Here is a 15,547-nt window from a genome sequence, read left to right on the forward strand (position 1 = left end):
TGTACAGGAGGAGCAGTGGTTGTAAATCCTTTTGTGAGAAGGATGTGGTCAGAACGGGCTCTTTGGCCCTCCTTGCAGAGTGTCGCTCACTTGTGCAGTCAGACAAGTGAAGTAGGAAAGCCTTTCTAAGAGACCAGGTAAATACTGACAGCGGTGACTTGATTATCAGAAACATCACTCGTCCCATCTTCCATGCTTTTCCCATCTCCCATACGTTGTCTCGTCCGGGCTCATCCCGAGACCAGGGAGAAGCTGCTGGGAGCAGGGACAGCGCACTGATTGTCCACCTGTGAAAAGAAAGGCCCGTGTCTGTATCTTCTTTCTGCTCCTCTGGCTCCTACCCATCCTGGACAGATGTCACTTTCAGACCCACCTGGAGGAACTCGTTTGCAGACGAAGCCTTTGAAGGAAGAAGTGCGTCTCGGAGGCAGATGTGTGACAAACACGCGTGTTGTGCTTTCTGTTAGAGGCTCATCTTTTCCTTAGAAGCTGAGTCTTGAACAGCTTAAAAAAAAAAAAACCTGATTCAGAATTGTGGGTTCACGTTGGAAGGGATGAAAGTCACTTCTTCTCATCTGTAGGTCTCGTCTGAGTAGCCTATTGGTTTGGAACTGCAAAATTTCAAGTGTTCTTTTCTTAGTTTGGGTCGGAGTGTTAAGACTCCCTACGCTGTTGTCCCAAATTCCTAGTCCCTCACATTTCACAGTCATCCATCAAATAATTCATAATGATGAAATGTCTTCGTATGGGTCCTTGATTAACTAGGAGAGCTGGTAATTTCTTGCAGCCCCAGAGGTGTCTGAGATCGTCTCCTGGGGCTGCTGGTTGCTTTGGACGGAATCAGCTCGCCCCCTTCCATGTGTGTTGCGTTTCCGTGTTTGCTCATTCAGCTCCCACAGGCATCCTGAGACAAGTGTCACTGCACTTGGTAGACAGCTGCGGATACGGTTTCCACTTCAGTGAGTCAAAGATAGTTCTGAGCTGTCTCGTCTAACTCCTTCGCATAGTATCTACCAAAATACACAGTTCAGTGTTTAGCAAACATTCTTGAGGGTGATTTCTTCCAAGTCAGTTATCTGCTTTCCCTTAAAATAGAATGAACATAGGATTTCAAGTAGTTGAGTCATGGTTCCCCAGGCCTGGCTCAGACCCTTACTGGTTCTCTGCCCTTAGGCAAGTTACTTATCCTTTCCAAGGCTCAATTTTGTTATCTGAAAGTGGGGATAGTTTAATACCATATGGACTGTGATCTAACTCCATTGATTATAAGGTGCTTCATCAACTAAGTACAACTTTTTGGGAGGGATGGGAGAGTAGAAATTCCATATATATATATATATATATATATATATATATATATAGCCACATCCTAGTTTTAGAAACATAAAAACAAGTATCCTCAAATTGAGGAGGTATGTTCTCTGCTTCATGCCTCTGTTACGTAAAATTCATATAGAAAAATGCAAAGTCCCCATAAATAGTCTGGTAAATAATCTATTAAAAAATAGTGCCCATTTTTATTTACTAGCCGATAATAATTCCTCCCATCACTACCTTTTCTCTGTGGGCAGGAAGATTTTAATTTTAACTTGTAACTAAACTTGAAATATAACTGCTGGATTATTATCCCATATTTTGCCCCCTTAAAAGCATCCTGACTTTAGATGAGAAGAGATGAACTCTCAGTTGCGATGATTTGTTTTTAGGAATCGTAAGAGGTGGCACCAGCCAGATCTGTGATTTGGGTCTTGCGCTTATATTTGCCAAGCTTTTGCTTATGTTATCACCTTTAACCCTGATGACAGCAACCCTAGCAGATTAGTGATATTCATATATATATATATATATAAATATAATATATGATATACATTCATTCTTATGTCTATATCTATATATATCATTCCACATCATCTTTATCCATGTGTTGATGGACTTCTGGGCTCTTTCCAGTTTACCTATTGTGAACATTGCTGCTATAAATGTTGGGGTGCAGGTACCCCTTCAGATCACTACATTTGTGCCTTCGGGATAAATACCTTAAGGGGGGCATGGGATATAATGAGCCCTGGTTATTATGTAAGACTGATGAATCACTGAACTCTACCTCTGAAACTGATAATACACTATATGTTAATTAATTGAATTAAATAATAAAGTTGGGGTGCCTGGGTGGCTCAGTGGGCTAAGCCTCTGCCTTCGGCTCAGGTCATGATCTCAGGGTCCTGGGATCAAGCCCTGCATTGGGCTCTCTGCTCGGCAGGGAGCCTGCTTCCCCCTCTCTTTCTGCCTGCCTCTCTGCCTACTTGTGATCTCTCTCTGTCAAATAAATAAATAAAATATTTTTTTAAAAAAGAAAATATATTAAATAATAAAGTTTAAAAAAAAAAGAGCGTATTGGGGAAGAGAGACCTATTATGCACATAACCAGAAGGGAGATGAACTTGGTCTATAGACTGAGCATAGAAGTAGCCTCAAGGTTTGGATTAGAGCTTCAGTGGCTAGGGTTTTGGTATGTACAGCTTTAAAAGCTTTCCTTAACAGTCCTGTCCACTTCAGGCAGTTGTGCTGTGGTCTGTAGATAAGGTTGCCCATTAAATTATAGCTTTAACTTTTTATGGAATTACTAGTATACTGGTAGTAAAGTATATGTATTATATATTTATAGCTTGTCGAATTTTTAAAAACTAAATGCCTGTGTATGACCAGTACCCAGATCAAGAAGGAAAACATTTCCAACACCCCCCACACTATCCTACAGCTCCCTTCTGATAACTGTCTCCTCCAACGGTAACTACTATCACAGATTATTTTTGCCATTTTTTTTTTAACCTTATGTAAATGAAATCCTACAGTATATACTCTTCTGTGTCTGGTCTCTTTTTGACAGTGCGTAGGAGTCACCCATTTTGTTGCACGTGATTATAGATAGATTACCATAGATGACCATCTCTTTACCCATTCTAGTGGTAATGGCCATTTTGGATAGTTTCCAGTTCGGGCCATAAAGAATAGTGTTGTCAACATTCCAGTATATGTCTTGGTGAACACAGGTATGTGTTTCTGTTGAGTACATACCTACGAGTAGAATGAATGGCTTCTTCTTCTTTTTTTAGTGCAATAATCACTGACATTTACTGAAAAATACTTAAATTGTGTCATGGACTATTTGATTTCATCCCCTCTTATCAGGCTTGTTTTGACGATTAGACAACACATTTTTAAAGAGGGAACAAGGAAGGCACCAAATGGTTATGTTCTGTGCCCAGCTCATGCAGATAGTAACTGGTGGAATCAGGATTCTGACCCCACTAAAAATTATTCCACACTGTTTTTCCTTCCAGTAAAACTTCTTTTCCCCACAGATTTGAAATACTACCTTGATAATACACCAACTTGCCATAAGTATATCGGTCTGTTTATGGACTTTCTATTCTATTTCAGTGATCTATTTGTCTATTCTTATACTACCTTGTGATCATTTAAAATATCTAATCTGATCCTGTTATGCTCCTTAATTAAAATTTTAACAAGCTCCTGTTGACCTTACAATGAAATCCAAACTCTTTAGCATATTCTATAAGGATCCCGCCCAGCCACCTCCCTCCTACCTCTGGAGCCTCAGATGTGGGTACAGATCTCTTTCCCCTATGTTCTAGTTAGAAAAACCTTCTGGTAGATGTCTGCGCAGGCCAAGCAGTCATTCCATGTAACATCTGTGTCTCCGTGCTTTTGTTCATATGCTTCCTGTGCCTCGTTTTCTCTACTGCGTATACTAGGCAAGCACCCATGGTTTGAAATGTACATGGGGGGAACTCCAGGGATCTTCCCAATCCTTTGTTAAGGTCCCAGTGAACTGTGGCCACAGTGTAACACTTGTGCTGAGTTACTCTCTGTGCTCAAGCAGTCATCTGCATAGGTTCCTTTGTGTGCGCGCATGGTAGTCGTTCAAATCTTGGATCCTAGGCAATCCTTAGAGCCCCTCGGTACTTTTGCCCCAGTTTCTCAGTTGCAGCCATGACACACTCAGTTATACAAAGGGGATACACTTGGTGCACAGACAGTTCATCATTGACTGTACCCAGTTAAGTTTGGCCTGAATGGAAAAGTTGATAAGCTGGGGTGTGGTAAGGTGGGTCCAGCTGTGTGTTATATCGGAAGAATAAGCAGGAAGGATGTTGGGGACTTCTCTTTCCTTGAGTGCACTGGGATCTTTCTTTTTAGGTTTTAGTTTATCCTTCTCCTTAAGCTTCTGATCTCAGAGACTAAGCATTCGCTTCATGGTTGTATACTTCCTTTTTTTATTCTTTCTTTCTTTCTTTCTTTGACAGAGAGAGATCACAAGTAGGCCGAGAGGCAGGCAGAGAGAGAGGCAGGGAAGCAGGCTCCCTGCTGAGCAGAGAGCCTGATGCGGGACTCGATCCTACGACCCCAAGATCATGACCTGAGCCGAAGGCAGAGGCTTAACCCACTGAGCCACCCAGGTGCCCCCTGTATACTTCCTTTTGCTTTTTTTTTGTTTCCGAATGTTCACGCCCCACTCTTGTTTCTCGAATGGATGGCTTCTAATAGCTCTTTCAAAGTCTACAATTGAACCTGAGTGCCTTTCATTTGTTTTTCTTGCCTACCTAGGTTGTCCAAAAAAAAAAAAAAAAAAAAAAAGCCCACACTTAGCTAACATCAGCATTTGGCAATGAGGTACTCCCCCTCTTTCTTGTTGGTGACCTATGTAGAATTTCTTAACTCCAAGTCAACCGGTCCATACTGTTTCGGGAAAAATCTTTGTTTTGGGTACTTAAAAAACCCCACGTTAGACTCTGGGTAGCTTCTGTAATGATTTCAGTAGCAGGTTGTTCGGGAGATTTTTAGTTCAAGGACAGCTGCCACCCACTCTCTCAACAGGAGGTTTGGGACCAGTAACTAAAGAGCACTGCCTTCTCCCTTTCTTAAACCCTTATAAGCCAGTGAAGATGTGGACTTCTTGCTTTGAAGTGAGGAGCTCTGGCAAATCACCTCAACTCTCATGAGGGCCCAGCTTTCATTATAAAACAGCTGGGATGAGGACAGGCTGCTGGGGGGTGAAAACGAGCTGCTCCCCTCCCCTTTTCTGCCCGCAGACCCCGCCCTCTTGGTGCTGCACCTGCTCCCCGTTATGGGATCCGTGAAGGCTTTCCAGGGTTGAGAAATGGGCCGCCAACCTCTCCCAGCCCTGAAAACAAAAGTCATTTTCTTATCCTAACTATTTACATATCAGAGCAAAGGAGGGGATTTAGCTGGGACGTCAGTGGGGATTTCAGAAGTATATTGTGGTTTTCTGAAGAGATAAGCTTTCTCCTGGTGTTTTTAAATTATAATTTTAAAGTAATACAAAAATAATATTAAGTCTCTTAGATCAATGAAAGCCAAGTATAACTCAAGGGTAAGCTTAATGAACGGGGAAAAGGAGTGAGATATTTTGACAGACACTGATTTCCAAAGCACAGGTGCACACAGTGGCTAAAAATAGTGTCATGTCGTCAGTGTTAGGGAAAGATGTAGTCGGAAAAAACCAGGGTTTCTTTTCCAAAATGAGGCCCTGAGTAACTTACGGGAATATGGAGGTAGCTTAAAATGGGAATTTGTAAAAACCATGTCAGTGTGTCTCTTAGAGATTTGTAATAATCATACACCCACACATACCTTTTTTTTTTTTTTTTAAACAAAGGACCTTTTAATCCACTTTCTTAATTCCTGCCTTTTACAAAATCTGGAAATAAGGAAGGTGGAGTCAGGGCAGACGTCACTGGGTAGATGAAGACACCAACGCAAAGGTCTAGACTTTTCCAAGGCCCCAGGGCTATTTAAGGGCCAAGGCCAGGGCTTGCTTGCTTCTGGTCTTCAATCTCAGTGCTCTTCAGAAGCAGGGAGAATCAGGCTTATACAAGCACAGTAGTATTTAAAACGTTTCCTAATTATAATTATACCTCGTAACAATGATATCACTCGTGAGAGACATTGTAAAAAAATCAGGGTTTTGCGTCATAAACTTTGGAGTCAAGCTGTCTGGGATAAAATTCTAGCTCCGCCACTTACTAGCTATTATTTAACCTTTTCTCATTCTGTTGTTCAACTATAAAATCTATCTCCTGAGTCATTGTATATAAATGACGAGAGGACCACACTTTTATTTTATTATTATTATTTTTTTAACCACTAATCAAAGTAGGGCGAGTATTAACAGATCATTCCCCTTTTACAGATGCCAACTGAGGCAAGTCCTAGCATCGCAAGCTACAACTTTGCAGCTAGGCCTTCTCAAATCACTTCCGGTGTTCTTTCTCTTAAACTATGATGAAGTTGTGAATGAATCAAAATGAGTTTTGACCTATTTTGCTTTGCTGGTTTAATACAGGCTTCTTGGAAAGTAGCTCTTTCGGGTATTCCAGAAAGCATGCTTTCTTCCAGGTGGAATTGAACTTGTGAGGGTTACATTCTTGCACTTGGAGAGTGTAACTGGGCAGCTTGGTGTCTGGCCAGCCCCACAGCTAATGTCCTCTGTTCCAGCCACACCCAAATTGTCAGCAGTACCTGTTTGTTGTGCTCTTGCAGTTCTTTCGGACTTTGTATTTGTTTTTCCGAGACCAATTTTTCCCTCCGTTGGGATCAGTCTTTTGCTTCTTTGGATAACCCACTGCTTGAGAACTCCTTGATGCAGGGGTCATGTCTTTCATGCTTACGTATAGCGAGGCCAAAGCCAGCATGATGCTGGTATTTCTATGGTCTGGGAAAGTCGTCTTCTTCAGTCACTGTTACTTAACATTGTTCTGCGGGTACTAGCCAGTGAATTAGACAACAATAGAATAAGATGCAAAATTTTATTCACAGATGGAGTTGTATATTTAGTCCAAGAGGCTCAGTTTTCCAATATTACAAGCAGTAAGGTAACTTGGCTAATATTACAAGCAATAAGGTAATTCAGCTTTGGTGGTTGGGTCTATCCAAAACTTACAAAAGCTGAGAAAGACTTCTTCCTGGTTGGGAGTTGTATCACACTGGTATCACAAAGATGCTGGTTCTAGTTCTTTTTCTTTTCTTTCTTTCCTTTTTTTAAAAAAAATTTTTATTTATTTATTTGACAGAGAGATCACAAGTAAGCAGAGAGGCAGGGCGGGTGGGGGGGGGAGCAGGCTCCCTGCTGAGCAGAGAGCCCAGATGTGGGGCTCCATCCCAGGACCCTGAGATCATGACCTGAGCTGAAGGCAGAGGCTTAACCCACTGAGCCACCCAGGCGCCCCCCGGTTCTAGTTCTTTTAGGAAAATAAAATTTTGAGACCAGCCAAGAAAATTAAGACACACGTGGAAGAAAAATGGGAGAGGGATTATTTAATCATGTAACTTTACCAGATTGTAACATACCGTAAGACTAGAAATTGAAATAAGTTGATATTGGTATAGGAATTAAATCCCAAACAGGATAGCACTTTAATATAATTAGAGACTTTAATACAAAAGGAAATAAATATATGCTGAAAGTAGCTTTTCAGGTCAATGGAGAAAGTACGGGTTACTCTGTAAATGGGATTGGGAGAGCTGAGTGACCATCTAGAAAAAGAAGTCGGATCACTGTGTCACAGTAGAACTGTGACACTAACCTATTCTTAGAGTGGAGAAGTAGCTTGTGAGCAGGATGTGTGAGGGATGCATTTGCCTACATTAAATGAACACTTCTGCATGTCAAAATACGGCAAGAATACCATCAAGGCATAGATTTAATGACAGACCAGAAAATATTTGCAACAGCGAGAAAGGGGAATTTCCAGAACATACAAAGAAATGCAAATCTAGCAGAAAAATGAAGAAAGGAAATGCTAAAGATTTTTAAAAAATAATTGGTAAATATAGAATACCCTAATGGTGAGGGTGTGGAGGGAAGACAGGCATTAATCTACATTGTAGGAGAAAACGTAAGTCAGTTAAATATTTTTATAGGCATTTGGCAGTGTCTAGCAAAATTAAATGCAAATGTCTGTGAATTTAGCAGATTAACACAGGATTTTATCCATGGACGTGTATAAAAAAGATAATCAAGAATAGGCATTGTGGCATTGTAACAGTGTAAATGAATTTTGAACATTCACATAAAAGGAATATTTTATATAAAGGCAGCAAAAATATTTCCTCAAGGGAATGAAATAAGTTATAGAGCTGTGCGATGCAAGAGAGGAAGAAAAGGGAGGAACTGTAGTAACACATTATTTGTTGAAAGAAATACGAGAAACCGATTGTTGTTGCTGAAGGGAATTGGGAGATGTGGGTTAGGAGGGAGGCTCACTACTTACTGTAGACCCTTCTGTAATTTTTTTTGGCTGGGGGTGGGGGGAGGAAAACTTAGTATCATGAAGTCATATATCCATATTGCCTAAATAGCACAGGGATTTGAATACAAACATTTCCATTTTACTTCTGCCTTTTGAGTATGACAATTTTGGGCAAGGTTTGTTATCCCACGATATTCTTTTTCCTGCATAGAGATTATTATTGTCCTGTTGGAAATTGTCTTTACAGTTTAATTTTGACAGGCTTAACTGAATGCCTTATCCCAGTAAAGACTGACCATGTACTTCTATAGTATTGATTTTTTTCAACCTGGCTAGAAGTATTTTTTCCAAATTGATACGATTGAAGCTGATGAGAGCCCTTCTTCAGTTTTCTTGAATTATATTGGTGGTGACCCTTTGGTAACCACCATCACAGAGGAGAATGTTTTGCAAGGGTGCATTTTGTTTAGTTAAAAAAAAAAAAAAAATTAACCAGGCTTACAGAAACTAACTGCTGTGTCTGTTTTAATCTGGACAGGTTTGGAGACCAATCACTGCCACCTTTTATTTCCCTGTGGGCCCAGGAACTGGATTTCTTTATTTGGTCAATTTATATTTCTTATATCAGTATTCGACACGACTTGAAACAGGTATGTTATCCATAGTCGTTTTAAGATTTGTTTCTAATTTACCAGTTCGTATTTACGTATTGGAAGAATTTTGAGGGCAGTTGGCCTTTGAGGAAATGGCGTAAAGATGGGAAATGCTCAGTAAGTCGTACCGATGCTGGGACTGTCATAGGTGCTTAGATGACTTGATTTTTAATCCTCACAACATCATCATGAGGCATAAGTAACAGTGTCACCATTTTATCGTGAAAAAGTAGAAGACCGGAGCCTTTACGCATCTTGTCCACGCCTTGTCCCTAGTGGCTGAGCTGTGTGCCTCTCACTTAAATTTGACATCTCCTTTCTGTCATGTGGTCAAATACGCAGTTGGGCTGAAGTATATACATCTCCCAGATCGGGGCTGAAAAGTACTCCTTCATGTATGAAAGCCTTGTTCTCTGTGATCGAATCACTCACCTGTAAAATTTATAGCGGGGATTTACTAATCCGGTAGTTTATCAGATATGAGTACCCATATGATGTTATGGGTAAGCTTTTTTACAAAAATCTTTTCCTGAAAGTTTCTTTGTGAATTGTTCCTTATTTCCTTTGTACAATACCTTGTGTGCTGTTCTGAGTTGCTTATGCTGAGAAGGAATAAATTGATACTGCTCTGTCGAAACGCGAACATAATTTCATTAAGCCTAAATGATTTTGAAAAGGTTGGCTGACTCCAGGGGCTTTATAAACCTGCTAGCGGTTAGCTCAGGATAGAGAATTCCGAACCATCCTTAAATCGAAGTCAGTTTGAGAGTTGTGAATTAATCTCATAACTGCAGGGAAGTAGAAGGATGGGCATTTGGTGTCCAACATGATTTTTCCTTAAATTGGCATTTGTATGAGGTGTTTTTAAAAGGAAATCATGATGTCAGTACAGAGTGTCTGGTCGTGGGCTGTTATTGCTGGAAGGGACCTCGCCCATCCCCTCATTCAGGGAAGGGTAGTGTCTGGGCGCAGCCAAAACGGACAGGTGGGATTCTCACCACCACATCATGGTTGGTCCTTAAAGCCCCCAGAATACGTGATTTTTATTCTCCCCTGTCCCAGTCGGGCCTGGTACTGATGGCTGACTTGCTTCGCATTCTACTCCTTGATAGGATTTCATTGAGGATGGGGCTGTTGGAGTAATTTTGTTTTTACATCAGTAGTAAACTCTAAGTGTGGTGACCCATGACCGGTTTTTATACATTGGGTTATGGAACAGTTTCAAACATTCACAAATGTAGTGAGAAAGGTTGATGAACCTTTGTTTTCCTTTTTATTGAGGTAAAATTCACATAACAAAAAAATGACAGTTGTGACCATTTTAAAGTATACAGTTCTGTGGTCTTTTTTTGTTTTGTTTTGTTTTAAAGATTTTGTTTATTTGAGAGAGAGAGTGAGCGTGAGCAGGGGGAGAGGCAAAGGGAGAGGGAGAAGCAGGTTCCCCGCTGAGCAGGGAGCCAATGTGGAGCTCAATCCCAGGACCCTGAGATCATAACCTGAGTCACAGGCAGACGGCTAACCTCTGAGCCACCCAGGAGTCCCAGTCCCTTCATCTTTAGTCTGTTTGCAGTGTTAAGCAACCGCCACTACTGTCTAATTCAAGATGTTCTCATCAACCCCCCAAAACCCAAAGCAGTTACTCTGCATCCCCCATCCCCCTTTCTCCAAGCACCTGCCAAGCTCTGAGCTACTTTCTGTGCACATGGATTTGACTATTTGAGACATTTTAAGAGTCCTTCTGTGGCTGACTTCTCTCACTTAGTAGAATGTTTCCAAGGTTTATTCACGTCGTAGTGTGTGTATACATGTATATGTGAGCCCCCTTTTAACTATTGCTCACCTTTTCTTTTTTTTTTTAAGTATTTAAGTCATCTCTACACCCAACAATGGGGCTCGAACTCATGACTTGGAGATCAAGAGTCACACGCTCCCTGAACTCAGGCAGCCAGGTGCCCCTAACTCCTGCTGACTTATTCGATCTCTGTTCGTGTCTGTCCCCCTACCCCTGATTATTTGAAACAAATGCCAGACATGATATCGTTTCATCAGTAAATATTCTAATATTCACCTCTGAAACATAAGGACTTAAAAATATAATCATAACACTTATTATAAAACGTAAGTTACAATAATTCTGTGACCACATTTTATTTGTACATTGTTTTCTCTTGGTTACTTGACGTCCTGGAACCCATTTATTCTTCCCTTCTATCTAGTCAGGTTATATAATGAATTTGTAATACCTGAATAACACGTAAGATCCGTCTGCAGGATTATTAGCCCATAGATCCCTTTTGTCTGCTTGAATTCTTACACGTTTACCCCGCTTCCCTACTCTCCAGTCACAGAGCAGAGAAGCATTTTTTACAGTTTTATTGACCTGTAATTCAAGTGCTGTCCAGTTCCACCCGTTTAAAGCGTACAATTTGGTGAGTGTTCACAGAGTTGTGCAGTCATTACTACAGTTAGTTTTAGAATATTTTATCACCACAGAAAGAAACCCTATACCCCTCAACAGCCACTCTCCATTTCTGTCCAACCTCATCTTCCCCTTAAGCTTTTAGGCAGCCACTAATCTCCTCTCACCTTTTTGGATTTGCCTCTTTTGAACATTTCTTACAGACGGAATCATGCACCATGTGACCAGCTTCTTTCGCTTAGCGTGGGGTTGTCAGGGTCCTTCCATGTACCACGTATCAGCACGTCTCTCCTTTTTGTTGCCAAATAAGACTCCATTGTACGGAATTATCACGTTTTGTTTCTCCATCCATCAGCTGATGGATGTTTGACTTGTTTTCATTTTTCACTGTTATGAATAAGGCTGCTATGAACGTTTGTGTCAAGAGGAACTTTTGAGACCTGTCCTTTTTTTTTTTTTTTTTAAAGATTTTATTTATTTATTTGACAGAGAGAGATCACAAGTAGGCAGAGAGGCAGGCAGAGAGAGATCGGAGGAAGCGGGCTCTCTGTGGGGCTCGATCCCAGGACCCTGGGATCATGACCTGAGCCGAAGGCAGATGCTTTAACCCACTGAGCCACCCAGACACCCTGAGACCTGTCCTTTTAAAATAAAATTTCACAGACAAGAAAACAATGATCTGGAGAGGTGGTGACATGCCCTGCAGGTCACCAACTGTTCGAGGTAACACAGCTAGGACCGGAGCCCGGGTTCGCTGATCCCCAGTCTTCTCTGGGCCATACGGCCTCGTGTTCACATCCTGACAGAGCGCTTGCCGCCCGCACGTTTTCCTGCCTGGCTCACTGAAGTCACAGGAGCGCCGCCTTATGTACGAGGTTTCTGAATCCAACGGGAAGACTGCAGTTGGAGGCCAGTTGGTTTGTCAATTTCCGGTTGCAAACTCGTCAGATAATATAGTACTGTAGTGTGTGTGATTGCGCTAGGTCAGGAATTCAGTCCAGAGAATCCTCAGAAATCATAAAGCCAGGGAGGTGCCCGCCTGGCCTAGGGTTAGAGCATGTGACACTTGACCTCCAGGTTGTGAGTTTAAGCCCCACCTTGGTCAGGGAGCCTGCTTAAAAAAACGTAATGAAACAAAAAACAGAAATCACTAAGCTGAAACCAAATCAGAAGAAGCACGACTGTTACTGAAATTCAGAGGTTTGTTTTGAATTTCAGCTCTGATTCATCTATAGGGATCCCCTACCAGTAAGAGTCCTCAACACTGGGGCTGCGGTGTGCCTTTGAGACACCAGGGGAGAAATTTGGGAAAGTAGGAGAGACTTCTGGGGCGCCTGGGTGGCTCAGTGGGTTACGCCTCTGCCTTCGGCTCAGGTCATGAACTCAGGGTCCTGGGATTGAGCCCGGCATCAGGCTCTCTGCTCAGCAGGGAGCCTGCTTCCCCCTCTCTCTCTGCCGGCCTCTCTGCCTACTTGTGCTCTCTGTCTGTCAAATAAATAAATAAAATCTTAAAAAAAAAAAAAAAAAGAGAGACTTCTGCTAGAAACTTGTTGTATTATATTCATTGAAAAACACCTTTTTTTGGGTTTTATTTATTTATTTGACAGCGCAAGAGAGCACAAGTGGGGAAAGGTAGAGGGAGAGTGAGAAGCAGGTTCCCCGCTGAGCAGGGAGCACGATGTGGGGCTCGATCCCAGGACCCAGAGATCATGACCCGAGCCAAAGGCAGATACCCAACCACTGAAACAACAAGACACCCCATTTTTGATTTTTTAAAAAGATTTTTAAATTTATTTGAGAGAGAGAGAGAAAGAGCACGAGCAGGGAGAGGGTGTAGGGGAGGGGTAAAGGGAGGGGGAGAAGCAGACTCCCCACTGAGGTGGGAGCCAGCCTCGATCCCGGGACCCTGGGATCATGACCTGAGCCGAAGGCAGATGCTTAACCAACCGACTGAGCCACCCAGGCGTCCCTCTTGTTATCTCTTAGACAAATATTCCCCCTGCCTTTCTAATACTTGTTAGAGTTTCTTTTTAATTGACTATGTATCATGCTGTTACGATGGGGTGACCAGAGGCGGAAGGTAGCTGCTTGAGCTCATGTGACCTTACAGTCATTTGTTTTTTATCTCTGCCTCTTTTCTGGCCTTTCAACTGAAGGCATGAGGAATCACCCTGAGAAGGGAGAGCCGGACCAGTGTTGATTATCCTGTCTGGGGCTGAGACATAGTCTGGTGTATGGTGTAATAACAAGGGCACTAGACTAGTAATTAGAGTTCACCCCGCTTCTACCAAGCCCTGCCACTCTGGTCGTTTAACTTTCTACCCTCACCTGTGGAAAGGGGGCCTTGCCTTTCTACCTCCCAGATGTAGCGTGAAGGTGCAGAGTCAGAGGCTCTGGGAAGGGTTGTGGCCCCACTCCTCCTCTTCTCCAGCATCGTTTTCCCTTGCTAGAATGTAAACTGGGAGGAGGGGATTGAATCTTCTCAGAAAGCCCAGGGTCAGACTCAGTGGTAGTGCGTGTGTGCACACGCGTGTGTGCGCACGTGTCTAATAACAACACAACAGTTAAGAAGCTCCCGGCAGAGTCCTGCTGGAGGAGTCACAGGGCAAGGCAGGCTGTGGTTCCTTTCGCATCAGAGCTTATGGTCCAGTGGAGAGGGAAGGGATTACCCAGGTGATCACAGATGTGTCTCCGGGAAGCAGAGGCTGGCGGGTTGTGAGGTCTTCGAGGGGTGAATCTCAGACACCCGTAGCACTGACTCTCCTCCCCGTGGGTCTTTCAGCCCGTGGTGGTTGGGGAAGTGTGTTCCTTATTAAAATTCACTTAGGAGAACACAGATTAGCCTTGCTCACTTGACTGGAGTTTAGGGCTTTATTGAGGACATGGTTTTATTTATTTTTAAAGATTTTATTTTTAAGTAATCTCTACACCCAACGCGGGGCTCAAACCCACAACCCTGAGATCAAGAGTCGCATGCTCTACCGACTGAGCCAGCAAGGTGCCCCAAGGGCATGGTTTTAGATGTTTTAAAAGATTTTCTTCTGCTTGAGAGGAGGAATTTAAAAATATTCTCATGTTGGCTTTCTCTATAACTTTCTGAAGTATTTCTTTACAGAGGAGTTGCTTTGTTCTGAAATTCTGAACCATGACATTTGGCTTATTTTTGTTTCTAGGAGCTTTTGATGGGAGGCCGGCAGACTATTTATTCATGCTCCTCTTTAACTGGATTTGCATCGTGGTATCCTTTAGTCTGTTATTTGGGGCCAGAAATAAACCATTATTTTCAGGTTTGGGGAAGTAGAATGGTATTCCATACAACAGTTCAAATTATAGTATTTGCATCTGTTTGCTACAGTGAATAATTACAAATAATTAAAGTTTTTTTTTTTAAGATTTTATTTATTATTTGACAGAGGGAACAAGTAGGCAGAGTGGCAGGTGGAGGGAGAGGGAGAAGCAGGGTCTCCGCTGAGCGGGGAGCCCAAAGCGGGACTCGATCCCAGGACCTTGGGATCATGACCTGAGCCGAAGGCAGCCGCTTGAACCAACTGAGCCACTCAGGCACCTCAGTTAAAGTTTGATTTTAAAGGCTGTCGTACGTCACAGAGCCCTCAAGTGACGGCGTTCCCTTGCCATTGCCGAGTTTTCCACATTTGGTTGAATTTTATTGCTGTCCCTCCTCTTGTTCCCAGTTCTCTGTGTCTCATGTGTGACAGCTTGTTGACTGCAGCACAAAGAGATCCCGTGCCATGAGACAGCTTTTGGATTCTGTGCTCCATCTCAGAAAATAAATTGACAACCAGCATCCCTTTCTGACTTCACTGCTGTCCTTGTCCTCGGGGCCTACACAGTAATTCGGTCCCTCTGGAAGGGCCCAGCTTGGCTCTCTGTGTCACAGCGCCCGCTGCCAGCAGCCTTCCAGCTGCGGACCTGTGCAGATGGCGAGGGCCGCAGAGGGGGCGCGATGGCTCAGTCTGTGCCCAGCTGGTGAGCTTAACATTGCTCTGGGGCTTAGCAGCCATTGAAACTTGGCCCCAAGCCAGGACATGTGGCACTTCGGATGCCCTTTCCCCTCCTTTAAGGGAAGAAGAAAAAAATCGTTCTGGATCTCCACCATGCTATGGAGCCCTGGATGTGAGTAGAACCCTGGTTAGTCTCAGGCCACAGGTATCTCCATCTTC

General features: G+C 42.8%; 1 protein-coding gene and 1 pseudogene across 2 annotated transcripts in view; one reads left to right on the forward strand and one right to left on the reverse strand.

The window, feature by feature from the left end:
• Positions 1 to 15,547, forward strand: part of LOC111146592 (derlin 1) — a 28,504-nt gene that overhangs the window by 3,410 nt on the left and 9,547 nt on the right. For both annotated transcript variants that reach the window (XM_022502211.1, XM_022502212.1), the window contains exons 2-3: positions 8,833 to 8,944; positions 14,540 to 14,604. In XM_022502211.1, the coding sequence (XP_022357919.1) occupies positions 8,833 to 8,944; positions 14,540 to 14,604 (177 nt within the window). The remainder of the gene's footprint in view (positions 1 to 8,832; positions 8,945 to 14,539; positions 14,605 to 15,547) is intronic.
• Positions 3,646 to 4,303, reverse strand: LOC111146549 (annotated as a pseudogene).

The sequence above is a fragment of the Enhydra lutris genome, unplaced genomic scaffold (genome assembly GCF_002288905.1).
Source record: "Enhydra lutris kenyoni isolate GAN:26980312 unplaced genomic scaffold, ASM228890v2 scaffoldscaffold14, whole genome shotgun sequence".
NCBI lineage: Eukaryota > Metazoa > Chordata > Mammalia > Carnivora > Mustelidae > Enhydra > Enhydra lutris.